This window comes from Bison bison, unplaced genomic scaffold, assembly GCF_000754665.1.
Source record: "Bison bison bison isolate TAMUID 2011002044 unplaced genomic scaffold, Bison_UMD1.0 scf7180017864304, whole genome shotgun sequence".
NCBI lineage: Eukaryota > Metazoa > Chordata > Mammalia > Artiodactyla > Bovidae > Bison > Bison bison.
The window spans coordinates 9,777,185-9,794,046 of NW_011494876.1; the positions used below are offsets into that span (position 1 = coordinate 9,777,185).

Sequence of the window (16,862 nt, forward strand, 5' to 3'; positions counted from 1 at the left end):
CAAATGTGTTATGATTATCTAGCACCTCCCTTCCATTAATTCTTCCATATATCTAAGGAAAGAAACTTCTTTTTCTAGGCTTATCCACTTTTTCAATTTCTCTCCTTCACATTAATGACCTGAGATTTCCCTTCCTTCCCCTACATAAAAACTCCTTTTTAAAACACCTATTTTGAGCCTATTCTTAACTGACAGCCTTGAATGAAAACTCATTTTCATAGGTACTCAATACACACTTCCTCACAAACAGTTCCTAAAGTAAATTTTTAGCCACCTTCAAGTCATTCTATGTTAGAAAATGTTAGTCTTACTATAATAAATGCTGTATGAATGGCAGGTATATCAGAACTGAAAGTAGTTTCCAAATGGTCACCTAGACACACCCAGTGCTGTTTCATTTAATTCTCTCCTTAAAGCACGTCTGGGAAAGAATAATCAGCGGTGACTTTGCCAAAGGAGTCCTGTTTGTTGTCAGTGCATGATTCCAAGTCCAGATACCAGGAGCCTCTTACTTTAGACACTTCTGTTCACCTACTCATCTTGTCTAATCAGTAGGCATAAAAGGCATTCTTCTGCATGGTGGGTAGTTTCAGGACACTGAGCTAGAAAGAACCAGATCTTCCAAGAGGAAGAGCAGCACAACTAAGAGCTACATACAATCATTTGGGGGGCAGGGCGGGGGCGGGGGGTGGCGGTGGAGCACTTTGAACTTCAAAGTTACTTTCAGTTCAGTTCAGCTCAGTCGCTCGGTCATGTCTGACTCTTTGTGACCCCATGAATCGCAGCACGCTAGGCCTCCCTGTCCATCACCAACTCCCGGAGTTCACTCAGACTCACGTCCATCGAGTCAGTGATGCCATCCAGCCATCTCATCCTCTGTCATCCCATTCTCCTCCTGCCCCCAATCCCTCCCAGCATCAGGGTCCTTTCCAATGAGTCCACTGTTCGCACGAGGTGGCCAAAGTACTGGAGTTTCAGCTTTAGCATCATTCCTTCCAAAGAAATCCCAGGCTGATCTCCTTGCAGTCCAAGGGACTCTCAAGAGTCTTCTCCAACACCACAGTTCAAAAGCGTCAATTCTTCGGCGCTCAGCCTTCTTCACAGTCCAACTCTCACATCCATACATGACACAGGAAAAACCATAGCCTTGACTAGACGAGCCTTTGTTGGCAAAGTAATGTCTCTGCTTTTGAATATACTATCTAGGTTGGTCATAACTTTCCTTCCAAGGAGTAAGCGTCTTTTAATTTCATGGCTGCAGTCACCATCTACAGTGATTTTGGAGCCCAGAAAAAGTCTGACACAGTTTCCACTGTTTCCCCATCTATTTCCCATGAAGTGATGGGACCGGATGCCATGATCTTCATTTTCTGAATGTTGAGCTTTAAGCCAACTTTTTCACTCTCCACTTTCACTTTCATCGAGAGGCTTTTTAGTTCCTCTTCACTTTCTGCCATAAGGGTGGTGTTATCTGCATATCTGAGGTGACTGATATTTCTCCTGGCAATCTTGATTCCAGCTTGTGCTTCTTCCAGTCCAGCGTTTCTCATGATGTACTCTGCATATAAATTAAATAAACAGGGTGACAATATACAGCCTTGATGTACTCCTTTTCCTATTTGGAACCAGTCTGTTGTTCCATGTCCAGTTCTAACTGTTGCTTCCTGACCTGCATATAGGTTTCTCAAGAGGCAGGTCAGGTGGTCTGGTATTCCCATCTCTTTCAGAATTTTCCACAGTTTACTGTGATCCATATAGTCAAAGGCTTTGGCATAGTATATAGTTAGAAATGATTAATACTGTATTTTTTTGGCCATATCACATGTCTTGAAGGATTTTAGTTCCCCAACCAGAGACAGAACCCAGGCACACAGCAGTGAAAATGCTGAGTCTTATTAACTGCTGGACTGCTAGGGAAGTCCCAAAATGATTAATTTTATGTTATGTATATTTTACCACCGAAAAAAGGGTGAAAAATTAGAAGAATATTTTGTTGTCCAACTGCAGAACTACAGTCTGGTGGTAGCAACAGGAAGCTAGCAGAATGATAACCACACTTTCTATCCCATGTTAGAGAGTATGAAAAAATATACTCTTCTTAATAAAAGGCTTCCCAGGGAGGGGTATAGTCATTAGAGAAAGCCAAGGTTTCATGAAAGTGAGGTATTGTCAAAAAGGCTGAGGCTGTAAGTGAAATATTTCTTAGAAACACAAAAAGAAATTTTAAGTTGCAGAGTGTAAAAGAATGTTTAAGTTGAACAATACAGGAAAGAGAATACAGGACCATTCAACTGGGAAAGGAGGAATAAGATTGAGAATCAAGAGGAGGAGAAAGGAAGATGGTGGGAGGACTAACTTCTAACACCCTCAGGGCTCAGAATGGTCCTGTGCTTTGTAAATTGTAACCTCAGCAAACCTTCATTCAACGCTTGTTACATCAGTCACTGTCCTACACACTTTATATGCATTACCTCCTGTTTTAACTAAACTGGCCTTGATGATTCTGCCTGAAAGTGAATTTCTCAGTTACATGAAGATGTTAACTTAATATTCATTCAAATAAAAGAAATGCTTGTGGCTATGGCTGCAATTTGTGAGACCAACATCTTTCAAGTATTTAAAGGGGGATTTCTTTTTGTTACCCAGTTAGTTCATGTCCCCTCAGTAGTACCTCTCCATTATCTTAACCACATTTATACTAAAATACATTAAAAACTATATTTCAATAGTAAAAATACGCAAACATAATCATAGCCTAATCTTCGGTGGTTCAGTTCTAGATTTAGTATATGTTTTCCTTTCTAGTCTTTCTCCCACTCCCAACCCCTATCTCTGACTCCACAGTATAAATAACTTTACTGGTTTTCTAGATTACAAAAGAAAAGACAAACGTTATCATTAAAAAAAAAATGCAAAATCACCTCAAATGGTTAACTCTTTATTTGCATTAATATAGTATGGATTACTCCCGGATAATAAATGACCTAAAAAACCATGCAAAATAAGCAACACATTGACACTTCAACCAACATTTCAGTAATAGAAGTACTTAATATTTTTAGCATTAAAGTTCTTTTCAATCCTAATGTTGAAAAGTAAACAAGCTTGCAACTAATTCTCAACAACTTCATGAATAGTTTTATTTGTAGTTTTTAGTAGTAAAACTTAAAATTGTCATTCAAAACTACAGAATTTTCCAAAATTACTGCCAGCAAGACCAATGGATTGCCTTTTAACAGCTAGTCAAAGTGCTCTGGGGAACACAGAAAAATGTAATTCATATTAATAATTTGAGTAGCCTATAAAATCATTTTATGTAGGGAAGTCAGTCCCACATGAAGCAGAAAAAAGCTGCCATGCAAACAACCTAAACAGATGTATTCTGTAAGAAATCTACCAGTATTGAAAATTTCTATCACCAGAATGATACTTTTAGTTTACTACCTTATTCTCAGAATGCATTTGTTAAATGTAAATTGTTCACTAGGAAGGAAAAAAAGAATAGTTGATAACTTTTTAAAAAAATTTAAGGAGCATACTGTACTCAGTAAAGTTAACAGATAATTTTTTAAAAAAGAGTACTGAGATTCACTTCTTCAAGGAAATACATTATACAGCAATCGATGTGAAAGGGTTTATGTATTTACAATAATGACACTTAGAACTTACCTGTGAGGTCTGACTAGCTCGAGGCAGTGAGGGCCCATCAGCATGGATCACCATTACCTGACTGGGAGACTGTGACAGAATGCTAGAAGAGCAGGCAGAAGTCTAAAAATAAATAGAAAAACAAGGGTACTTTTTTGTCTAATATTAAACACATACTGAATTTAAAGTCCCTGAAGTACTCCCTGAGGGACACACAGTATATACTTCTGTTTGATCAGCAATCACTTATGTTTGACTTGATAACCTTGTAATGGATACCACATGGTCAGTGGTAGAATTTTGTGGTCATGTAAAACATCATGGCCAACAAAGGTCCGTCTAGTCAAAGCTATGATTTTTCTAGTAGTCATGTATGGATGTGAGAGTTGGACTATAAAGAAAGCTGAGTGCCAAAGAAGTGATGCTTTTGAACTGTGGTGTTGGAGAAGACTCTTGAGAGTCCCTTGGACTGCAAGGAGATCCAACCAGTCCATTCTGAAAGAGATCAGCCCTGGAATTTCTTTGGAAGGACTGATGCTGAAGCTGGAACTCCAATACTTTGGCCCTCTAATGCGAAGAACTGACTCACTGGAACTGACTCACTGGAAAAGACCCTGATGTTGGGAAAGGTTGAAGGCGGGAGGAGAAGGGGATGACAGAGGATGAGATGGTTGGATGGCATCACTGACTCGATAGACATGAGTTTGAGTAAGCTCCAGGAGCTGGTGATGGGACAGGAAAGTCTGGCTCGCTGCAGTCCATGGGGTCGCAAAAAGTCGGACATGACTCAGCTGAACTGAAAACATCATGGAGATCTCTTAGAGGAGCCTCAAGGAGGTGCCAGGAACCTCTATACTCACCTACAATATAGTAGGTTTATATTATAGTATATAGTAAGATTATTTATAGGATACAGAGTAGTTGAGGTCATACTTAAATTCAAAATAACATTTTAAAACATCAAATGTAGCGTGAGTTTTTTAAAAAATGAATAAGCTTCAAAAATAAGCTTTATGATATAAACAATGCTTAGCACTAAAAAACTGCAGTTAAGTTATCTTACATTCCATAAATGCCTGATTTTGATGCTCTTACCTTAGACTGGTCCACAATTTGAAGTTTTTCCCATTCTATTTTATCACTTTCAGATTTTTTCCATGGATTATTCCATTTTTCAGAAGCTTCTTTTTCTTTCTTCTTTAAAGCAACCTGTTCATCTGTAAATAATGTCCTTTTTTAAAAAATATGTAAAAACTGTAAAAAAAAAATCACGTAAACAAATCATGACCTTCTTAAAGAGTGCAAATGTTTAAGAAGATCTACTCAAAACTGTTTTTGAGGAAGGAGGTTAACTCACAAGACAGAGAGAACTCTAAGATTTATAAAATAAAACATTTAATCAGAAACAAATTTAAGTATGGCATAAATGAATGTAAAATGTTTGTTTTACTATGATTATAAACAAGGAGGAATTTTTCAGAATAACATATTTTATATTATGCTAATTATGTGAGCTTCTATTCTTTGGTAATGTTCATTCAATTATTACTAAGATTCTTAAAGGCTAGAACTGAAGTCAGAAAAACCTGGGTTCAAACTGAAGGTCAACCATTTCCCTGCTGTGTGACTGTGGGAAAACTGATGTTTACTCCTCTAAACCCCCTTTTTCACTTTGCAAAATGAGATTAATAATAGTGCTTATTCTCAGTACAGGGCCTCATACAAAGTATTTTAAAAATGTCAAGCATTATTATTCATAACTGCTGAAAAGTAAAATATATAAAATCATGTGTCCAAATTTGTATCAAAATATTTAAAGTTGAATTATGATAAAAACACACATTCAATCTCCAAACCTTCTGATACAGTTACTATACATTTATTTAATTCCTTCACTCTTCTATTACTTTGACTTCCAACAGAAATTCACTCCCAGTTTCTTCTGTTTATCTCTTTTTGTAGATCACCTGTCCCAGCAGGGCTATGACTAACTAGAAACTTTCCAGTTCAGTGGACAATGAATTCCATCTTTATGCTTTTAGTAGTACAACTATTCCTAAGAAGTACAACTATTACTGCAGTATTTTTCAAGCTCTCATACCTGGACACTAAGTCTAGCCCAAGAAGTAACAAGAGTTTCTTAGTTATTGTCTTAGTTACCTTAAAATCCAACTTAACACAAATTATAAATTATTTTATTATGATATCCACAGACTGAAAAAGAGAAATAAGCTTGTTTTTACAGGGGATATACTGATTGGTATCCTACTGATGATTGTTGATTAGAAAGTTTTAATTTTTGAAATGAAATATTTTTAAATAAAACCATTTTCAACCTATAAAATTTCTGTAATGGAAAAATATGAAAATGGATTCTCAGGAAATGAGAAATGTTTAGAAACCTTTGTTTGAGCTCCAGAATGACACTGATATTAATGTTCATCTGTGGCTTTGGATGAACACCACAGAGCACTAAAAAATAAAAGACTGTTGAAAGGAATGTGAAATCATAAAGTTTATTATGCCATTTGCAGAGAACTACTCTAGATGGTGGATGATATAAAACAAGATTTTGGATAATATACTGAAAGATCTATTTCATCCTCAATATATATTCCTTAGATAACAAAACTATTAATATAATAAAAGGTGCAGTAATTACCTACCAAGCTCTTTCCTCCACTGGGCTTTTTTTGCTTCCAATAAACTTCTATCACGTTCTCTTTCTCCCAGAGTACTGAATATGTCAGCTGGTTTCCATACATTCTCTCTAAGACAAAACATAAAAAAATAACAAAAACCTTATTATACATTTCTATAAACTTCAGTTCAGTTCATTCGCTCAGTCGTGTCCAACTCCTTGTGACCCCATGAATCGCAGCACACCAGGCCTCCCTGTTTATCACCAACTCCTAGAGTTCACTCAAACTCATGTCCATCGAGTCGGTGATGCCATCCAGCCATCTCATCCTCTGTCGTCCCCTTCTCCTCCTGCCCCCAATCCCTCCCAGCATCAGGGTCTTTTCCAATGAGTCAACTCTTCGCATGAGTATTGGAGTTTCAGCTTCAGCATCATTCCTTCCAATGAACACCCAGGACTGATCTCCTTTAGAATGGACTGGGTGGATCTCCTTGCAGTCCAAGGGACTCTCAAGAGTCTTCTCCAACACCACAGTTCAAAAGCATCAATTCTTCGGTGCTCAGCTTTCTTCACAGTCCAACTCTTGCATCCATACATGACCACTGGAAAAACCATAGCCTTGCCTAGACGGACCTTTGTTGGCAAAGTAATATCTCTGCTTTTTAATATACTATCTAGGTTGGTCATAACTTTCCTTCCAAGGAGTAAGTGTCTTTTAATTTCATGGCTGCAGTCACCATCTGCAGTGATTTGGGAGCCCAGAAAAATAAAGTCTGACACAGTTTCCACTGTTTCCCCATCTATTTGCCATGAAGTGATGGGACCGGATGCCACGATCTTCGTTTTCTGAATGTTGAGCTTTAAGCCAACTTTTTCACTCTCCTCTTTCACTTTTATCAAGAGGCTTTTTTAGTTCCTCTTCACTTTCTGCCATAAGGGTGGTGTCATCTGCATATCAGAGGTTACTGATATTTCTCCTGGCAATCTTGATTCCAGTTTGTGCTTCTTCCAGCCCAGCGTTTCTCATATAAGTTAAATAAGCAGGGTGACAATATACAGCCTTGACATACTCCTTTTCCTATTTGGAACCAGCCTGTTGTTCCATGTCCAGTTCTAACTCTTGCTTCCTGACCTGCATATAGGTTTCTCAAGAGGGAGGTGGTCTAGTATTCCCATCTCTTTCAGAATTTTCCACAGTTTATTGTGATCCACACAGTCAAAGGCTTTGGCATAGTCAATAAAGCAGAAATAGATGTTTTTCTGGAACTCTCTTGCTTTTTCCATGATCCAGCGGATATTGGCAATTTGATCTCTGGTTCCTCTGCCTTTTCTAAAGCCAGCTTGAACATCTGGAAGTTCATGGTTCACATATTGCTGAAGCCTGGCTTGGAGAATTTTGAGCATTCCTTGGCATTGCCTTTCTTTGGGATTGGAATGAAAACTGACCTTTTCCAGTCCTGTGGCCACTGCTGAGTTTTCCACATTTGCTGGCATGTTGAGTGCAGCACTTTCACAGCATCATCTTTCAGGATTTGAAATAGCTCAACTGGAATTCCATCACCTCCACTAGCTTTGTTCGTAAACTTACTCCATAAATATTAAGTAATAAAACATTAGATAGCTCTAGTCTTCAGAATAAATATTTCACATACAAATCAAGGAAAAGTAAAATCATATTCCCAAGATGACCCCACAGTAACAGATGAGTTACATACGTGGAAATTTTCTGCTCACACTGATTAGATGTCACCTGATTTTTATTTAAAACAGATTTGCTTTCATCCTGAATAGATGAAACAGTCTCAGTATTTTGGAGAAGTCCCATGATGTTCTCATCCTTTGGCTGATCAGGAATATTGTTTAGACTATACTGACCTACAAGGCAAAATGCATGTTTTAAAATTAATACTAAAATTGCATCTATTATAATACCTTATCTTGATATACTGCTATACAATTTTTTTTAAATACTGCTTTACACATTATCTAATTACTTACTTCTTACAGCAGTTCTTGCAGTGGGTATTACAATTCCCTTTTTGTTAAAAACGGAAACTGAGTCTCAGAGGTTAAATGGCCCAGAGGTATGGCCATAGCCATACAAACTTTTATTTCAACTAAGAAAACAAGCAACAACAATGAGGGAAAAACCTCCATTTACTCTTGCCAACATTACTTTTACAAATAGTATAAATAACACAAATCACAACTTAAAGGAAAATAAATGCAAACAGATTTAGAAAAAAACTCATTACCTTGTCCTTATTTTTCTCATTTAGCTGGGAAATCAATCACTGCAGAACTTTTCCATGGACTATTGTATATATCTATTCCAAATATTTTATATAGGGCACATATGCTTGGCTCAAAAAATTCTTTACCACTGAGCCACCTGGGAAGCCTTCAAACCAACTATACTCCAATAAAAATTAATTTATTTAAAAAAAAGGACTTCCCTGGTGGTCCGGAGGCTAAGACTCTGAGCTCCCAAAGCAGGGGACCCAGGTGCAATCCCTCCTCAGGGAACTAAATCCCCAGCCCAGCTAGAGATCCTGCACTCCACAGCTGAAAACAGATGAAGATCCCATGCATCACAACTAAGACTGCGGTGCAGCCACATAATTACACAAGAATATTTTTTAAGTAATAAACTTCTAAACTTTTAAGGATAAAAGCTAGCACTCTCACTTTACAAAGAATAATCTACCCCAAGAGGAGGTAAATTACTCCATTATGAGCCCTATGGGAGTGTTAAGGACCTACCTGGTCCCCAAACCAGTTGTGGGCCCTCTTTCTGGTGACTGTTGATTTTATTTTTATTTATGTCACTGTTGCCTAACAAAATTTTAACAGTATTTCTACTCATAGTCACAAATCCTTAGCTTAAAGCTGAAACTAGAAGGCTTTTAAAAATATAATCAATGCCCTAATTAGTAAAATAGAAGGCATATAATACTCTACTACTTCCAAGTGAGTGTTTTACATTGGTTACAAAGATAGTGTTGTCAAGTCTTAGCAAGGACTGAAGGTCAGTAAGAACAAAAGCCAGGGCCAGGAAAATAATCCTTTTCAGCAACTCGTGTCCAATCTCTATAGCAAAATTCTTGTCATTTTTCACTAGAAATACTATAGTAATTTTTTTGAACATTTTATATATTTATTTTTCATCTAAGTAAAGCCTTCTAACATTCTAAAATGAGCACAACAGCTTTCTTTCTGTATGACATCTAGATGCACAAAGCTGGATTTCTTAAGTCTATGGTACATGAGAATAATATTCTTAGCATTAATGTTAAATAAAACATGGCATATTTTAACTATAAGAGTAATTTTGCATATGAGAGAATGTCTTCTAAACAAATATTTATTTTAAAAGTTCATGCGTTAAACTAGAATTTAAGAGGCAGTTAGGTAAAATACAATGAAACTGAAATTCTAAAACACTTACATATTGATAAAATATTAAAATTTTAGAAAAATCTTACTTGTTTCCTCCTCCTTTTCATTCTCAGTCAGGGTAATAGATTTACTTCCTTGGTTTACAGTCATCAAAATTCGTTGTAGTTGGTCTTCTGTTAGACACACCAAACCGCTCTTTCTATTTTCAGCTGTGATGTGCTTTCTACAAGGCTTCTGTTTAGCTACTACAAATGGATTCATGGTGTTTCTAGTCTTCTGTATATTAGGGGGTGCAAATGAAATTTCTTTCTCGGTATGAAGACTGTCTTTGTCTACAGACTGTTTGCATAAATCCTTAGTGGGTGAAAAAGTCATACTATTTTTTTCACCTTTTAGCAGTGAAGTTTCTGAACCAATTCTTTTCTTTTGCAAAAATTTTTCACTCCTCACACAAGTATTTTGTGATTTTAGAATGTATCCAGTTTTAGTTCGTAAAGGATATTTTGCAATCTTGGTTTTATTTCCCATCTGTTAAAACAAAATAAATTTATTATTTATAATAGCATATGAAAAATGAACAATTATCTCTATATAATCAATGATAAGCCAGGCTTCAAAACTTTTTTCCCTCCACTTTGCCAGTCAGGTAATACATCCATAGAAACTCATACTTAACCTTTGCAAATCTTCACTTGAAATCTTTAACAACTGGGGATTATTATTTTATTTCAGAATAATGAAGATTACAAGACAATTTTAATTTTGGTTGTTACAGTCCATTCCACTTCAGCTTTGAATCTCATGTCAGCATTGTAACACGCACAATACCTTTGTCTTTACAGACCTTTAGGTTACCATCCCTTATTCCTTAAAATCTGAGCTGGTGGGTCACCATCCCTCTCTCTCACCTAACTCCTATCTTAACTACTGGTGCTTTTACATTGTTTGAATAACCTCACTTCCCTGGACTCTGCTCTGCTTATCTTCCATGCTACCTCAGTTACTTATTCCCACAGTGGTATCTTATACTGACCTTGTAACTACCCATGACTGTAACCTTTCAAAATCACAATTTCAACAAGAACCTCCAGTCATAGACCTTAACACTTGTTAATCCCTCTACATTGGACATTATTCCTTCAAATTTTACATGGCTCATTCACTAACCACCTTCAAATCAGGGCTCCAACATGACTGGCTCATGGAAGTCTTCTCTGAACACTCTATTAAAAACTGCAGGCTTCCTGCTCTGAACTCACTCCCACATTCCTACTCCCCATTTTCCCAAGCTACTGTGCCCAACACCACCCTTGTGGCAGAAAGCTCCAATACTTTGGTCACCTGATGTAAAGAACTGACTCACTGGAAAAGAGCCTGTTGCTAGGAAAGATTGAAGGCAGGAGGAGAAGAGGATGAGAGAGGATGAGATGGTTTGGATAGTATCATTGACTCAATGGACAAGAGTCTGAGTAAACTCCAGGAGTTTGTGATGGACAGGGAAGCCTGGCGTGCGGCAGTCTGTGGGGTCACAAAGAGTCGGACACGACTAAGCAACTGAACTGAACTGTGCCCCCTTCCCTTTCTCTCCTTTATTTTGCTCTATAGCACTTTTGGTATTGTAATATTCTATATTTATTTTGATTATTTTCTGCCCATCCCACCTTTGTCTAACTTAAACTCCACAGTGCAGATTTTTGTTTGCTTTGTCCACTGCTGTGTCCCCAGTATCTGAACAGTGAGTGGAACAGGGTAGGTTTAAGGAAATTTTGTTGAGTGACTATCTTCGACTACACCATTTAAAGACCAAATTCTTTATCTCTCATCCCCAAGTTAGCATTCCTTTTCAAAATATCTAATTTTTGTAGCACTGCTGTCCCAATCTTTCAGATCAGTAACCATGGAGTCAACTTTGACTCTTTATTTTCCTTCAAGGTGTTCTTTAGTTTACCAGCAAATACTGGTCATTTCTTCCGTCCAAATGTCTTTTTCTCCCCTTTTATATGACCTTAAGTCTAAATTCAGGTTTTCATTACCAAACAAATACAGCTTGCTTTTCTCAAATCTACCTCTTTTTTAACCCACTGCACGTTTCTGCAGACACATCTAACATAAAGTAATTGAACACTCATTCAATCAATATTAACTGTAGCTCTTTAGGTGATCAACACTATGGAAAAGATGCTGAAGGCATAAAATGAGTAAGACAAAATTCCTGCTGTCAAGGAGTTGGGTAGATACCATATGGCTTTCATCTGGCTTATCATATCTCAAATCTCCTTGCTTTCAAAAATTACATAATACATAACCACACTTTGACCAATTAATCAACCTCATTTTACCCTACTTTTCAAAATGTGCCATATCATCAGCAGCAAAATCTCTTTATTATCCTCTTCATCCCATGTACACCCTTTCATCCCAGGCTTTAAGACTTTCGAAAATACTGATAGCACAACCTAAGGCAATGGCACCCCACTTCAGTACTCTTGCCTGGAAAATCCCATGGATGGAGGAGCCTAGTGGGCTGTGGTCCATGGGGTCGCTAGGAGTCGGACATGACTGAGCAACTTCACTTTCACTTTTCACTTTCATGCACTGGAGAAGGCAACGGCAACCCACTCCAGTGTTCTTGCCTGGAGAATCCCAGGGACAGGGGAGCCTGGTGGGCTGCCGTCTATGGGGTCACACAGAGTCAGACACAACTGAAGTGACTTAGCAGTAGCAGCAGCAACATGCTCTCTTTACCCTCCTATCCTATGGCTATTTTTATATAACTAATTCTTTCAATGAAAGGTGACAAATTTAAATACCTACTGCAAATTAGGCTGGGTGGCAACTAGGATGAACTAAAGAGCACTTATCCATCTAAAGCAGGCAGCCAGCAGTCAGAAGCAGCTTAGACTGACAAACAGGAATTTGGGCTCAGCTGGGATAGTGGGTCTCTCTCCACAGAGTCTTTTATCCCAATTTCTTTATTGGATGGGTTCCAAGAAGGTGACAATGGAAGCTGAAGGCCTACTGATGCCTTGGTTCTAGAATATGCATAATACCACTTCTGCCACATTCTGTTGGTCAAAGTGGGTTTACAAGGGCAGTCCAGATTCAAGGAGTAGGAAAGCCTGATCTTATCGGGAAGAGCTGCAAGGAGTTTCACATTTAACCTATCAGACCAACATAAACTAAGCTCCCCCTGCTAATCCCTCCCCATCCATGCTCGCCTTTTCCTCTGTGGTTCTTACCACAATTTGCAATCATGTTTATTGGTTTTAGTTTTTCACCACTATACTCTGAGCTCTGAGAAGATAGATAGCATGTTAGTGTTTCTTCACTTATCCCAACTGCCTAGTCCAGTGCCTCACAAATAGCTGGTGCCCAATAAATACTGGTTGAATAAATGAAAGCAAATTCCATCTCAGATCTAACATGCTATAGATTTTGATAGCTTGGTAGTAAAAAAAAAAAAAAAAAAAGTGTTAGAGCTGAGTAATTCTACATATCTCAGAGTGATGATTCTCAGAGTATGGTCCCTGGGTCAGTAGTAGGAGTTTCTAAAAACTCACAGAAATGCAAAACCCAGACCTACTGGATCAGAAATTCCAGGGGAAGGCTGAGAAATCTGTTTTATCAGGCTCTCCAGGTGATTCTTATGAACATGAAAATTTGAGAACCATGGTCCCTTCTTTGGAACATGAGTTTCACGGGATTTAAACAAGTGTTAAAGTACAAAAGGATTTCATGGAGCAATAACTGGCGAATACCCAATTAAATACAGACAAGTTTATAAAGTGCAAAACTTCATTTGCTCACGATCATTGGGATTCTTTGAGATTTATGGTATCCAGTTCCTCTTCCAGGAGCATGGGGCTAGCATTTGATGGAATGCATTTTGACTCTTGGGGGAAATGCTACTCTAAGAAGCAGTGTATAAACTGGTAAAAACACCCCCAAAGCAGCCTCCCCGCAAAACCAATCACTATCGACAATTATCTACTGAGAAAGAATTTTATAGCTGATCCAGGCCCCAAAGAACTTTTTGGTTTAAGTTACTGCGTTGTGTGACACTGTGTCAGTTAGTTTGTTGTCAGAACCTTTTCTCGGTGTTTTCAAAGTTGTGTTCTTTCTGAACACAACTTTTTTTTTTAAACAATCACAGCTTTAATATTCAGAATTAGCTCCAATTAGGGCACACCTGAGGCCCCACCTTTTTTTCCAAACATCATAAAGCTTGCTTCTCTAATGCCCACATTAGAAACTGCCAAATTCAGGTGATAATGACTGATTCCCTGCTGTATTAAACTCTGAATTAACAGCTTCTGCTTATTCTCATTTGGGTGGTCTTCACTGATTTCCACACAGTGAAAAACAATGTTCCTGCTTGATTGCCACTTTGGAAGATTCCAGAGTGACTGTTTCACAAACAAAAACAGATTCAACTACTGCTATTTTCAGTGGCTGATTCTTCTCAGTAACTTGAGCCTAAGCAATAATTTGTCCTGCTGCTGCTGCTGCTAAGTCACTTCAGTCGTGTCTGACTCTGTGCGACCCCATAGACGGCAGCCCACCAGGCTCCCCTGTCCCTGGGATTCTCCAGGCAAGACCACTGGAGTGGGCTGCCATCTCCTCCTCCAATGCATGAAAGTGAAAAGTGAAAATGAAGTCACTCAGTCGTGTCCGACTCTCAGCGACCCCATGGACTGCAGCCCACCAGGCTCCTCCATCCTAGTTTCCAACATACACTCTATATTCCTTATCCATCTTTATAAGCACCTATACAGGGGCAACTCAAGTCCTCAGATATATTATTAACACATGGTTCATATTATTAGGTAATCTCTCATAATACTTTGGAGAAGGCCATGGCAACCCACTATTCTTGTCTGGAGAAGCCTGTGGACAGGGGAGCCTGGTGGGCTGCTGTCCATGGGGTCTCACAGAGTTGGACACGACTGCAGCGACTTAGCATGCATGCATGCACTGGAGAAGGAAATGGCAACCCACTCCAGTATTCTTGCCTGGAGAATCCCAGGGATGGAGGAGCCTGGTGGGCTGCCGTCTATGGGGTCGCACAGAGTCAGACACGACTGAAGCGACTTAGCAGCAGCAGCAGCATACAGTTATTTGCTGAACTGACAGTCCTGCTTTTAAGAAACATGGACTAGGTTTTACTTTTTTTTTCTCTCAGAGTCACAGAACAAATACAGTCAAGAACGTAGCTATACACACATAGTGGAATTTCACAGCTGCAGTAAATTCTTCTGAACAGAAACCTATTAATTGCTGCCCCAATTTAACTAGAACTATTTTGCTACAGTCTACTTATACCAGAAATAAATTCAGAAAAAAATCACCTAAAGGTATTTAATGAAAAAGGGGGGTAGCGATGTCTGGCATGATAGCAATATACACTCAGCTCAATCCTGAATATGTTTGTAGCTTAATGCCTGAGAAGAGTAATGAGTGGAAGCAGCAAAAAATCATGAATTATGAAATAAATATTCAATTATGTTCAAGTTACTTAATAGGAAAAAGCAATCTAGCCCATATCATTTTCCAAGTATTTACTGGATCAGATGAATTTTAATTGATCAAGTAGGGTATTAATGTCATAAACATTTCTATGTAGCATGTTGCTCTTTACCTAAAAAAGATATAAAGACAGGGTCCAATGTATTTAATGCTGGTCGACTCAGAATTTATATGGAACCAGGATCCCAAGGTCAGAAAGATTCAGAGAAAATTAATATTTTAAAATATAAAACATGCTGCTGCTGCTGCTGCTAAGTCGCTTCAGTCGTGTCCGACTCTGTGCGACCCCATAGATGGCAGCCCACCAGGCTCCCCCGTCCCTGGGATTCTCCAGGCAAGAACACTGGAGTGGGTTGCCATTTCCTTCTCCAATGCATGAAAGTGAAAAGTGAAAGTGAAGTCGCTCATTCATGTCCGACTCTTAGCGACCCCATGGACTGCAGCCTACCAGGCTCCTCTGTTCATGGGATTTTCCAGGCAAGAGTACTGGAGTGGGGTGCCATTGCCTTCTCCATAAAACATGCTACCTAGCACTAATACTATATGCATATTTTAGTGTGGGATTATTCTGATTTTCACACGTAGAAATATCTGCAAACATTTTTTAATGTTTCATATTTCAACTAATTGTGAGATATTAAATTTACAAATTACCCATGACACTGAATCATTAATATTTCTCTCATTTCTCTTCCTATAAAAGCTAAAGATATTACACTGGCAACCATATTTATTTCAAATTCACTCCCACAGATTAAAGAAAAATGCAGGAGAGATTTTGAAAAACTTAAAGTACTCAGACCACAGTATTTTAGACTTGATGATGAGCCAGAGCTCACAGTGTTTAAACAGCACACTATGAACATGACAGTAATTCAACTGGTGAGGAAGATGAAAAAAAGAACTGGAGGCAGGATGGTCACTTAGGAGCTTACCCTCGTAGAAGAAAAGAAAAGCACTATAATGAGTGAATTTATGAGCAACTTACAGAAAAGAGAAAATCAATATATAGCTGCAGAATTGAGATTCAGGAAACTTAGGCTGCATTAGTACTTGCTTCCAGCTTTACTGAGGTTTAATAGGTGTACAATTTGATACAGGTATACATTGTGAAATAAACACCACAATCAAGCTAATTAACATATCCACCTCACAGAGTTACCATGCATCAGTATTTTGGTGCCCCCAAAGCAAGAGGAATAAAACAACCTGCTTTAATTCAATAAATAAATATCTAGACCCCTAAAAGAATTTTGAAAGGATTTTACCAAAAGTCCAAGACTAGTAACTTTATTACAGGCATAAAAGGGGATCTCCGGATGTCCTAAGTTGGTTAAAAAGATAATGAAATGTCTTCACAAATGTACTGACAATAACAAACCCATTAAGGACACAATTGAAGAAGGAATATGTGCAAGAAAATAGAGGCCAGGGGAAGACACAAATCAACTATTACAGGTAGTTTTTTGTTTGTTTTTAAATCTAGGAGCTTGAAAAGGAGTACTGTATTTGTTACTGTGACTCAAATAAAAACAATTGTTGCAATATTTTAGGGCAGAAAAATATTTTTCAATTAAGGGGACACACAAGGTATGCATATACTGTGTGTGCATGTAACAATTTTTCTAGGTAGCTTGTGGAATTACTT

At 38.1% G+C, this 16,862-nt stretch overlaps 1 protein-coding gene across 3 annotated transcripts in view; it reads right to left on the bottom strand.

The window, feature by feature from the left end:
• Positions 1-16,862, bottom strand: part of CCDC66 (coiled-coil domain containing 66) — a 41,285-nt gene that overhangs the window by 20,768 nt on the left and 3,655 nt on the right. For all 3 annotated transcript variants that reach the window (XM_010851663.1, XM_010851662.1, XM_010851664.1), the window contains exons 4-8: positions 9,775-10,216; positions 8,005-8,164; positions 6,315-6,418; positions 4,744-4,865; positions 3,670-3,771 (exon numbers count right to left, since the gene is read on the bottom strand). In XM_010851663.1, coding sequence (XP_010849965.1) covers positions 3,670-3,771; positions 4,744-4,865; positions 6,315-6,418; positions 8,005-8,164; positions 9,775-10,216 — 930 coding nt within the window. The remainder of the gene's footprint in view (positions 1-3,669; positions 3,772-4,743; positions 4,866-6,314; positions 6,419-8,004; positions 8,165-9,774; positions 10,217-16,862) is intronic.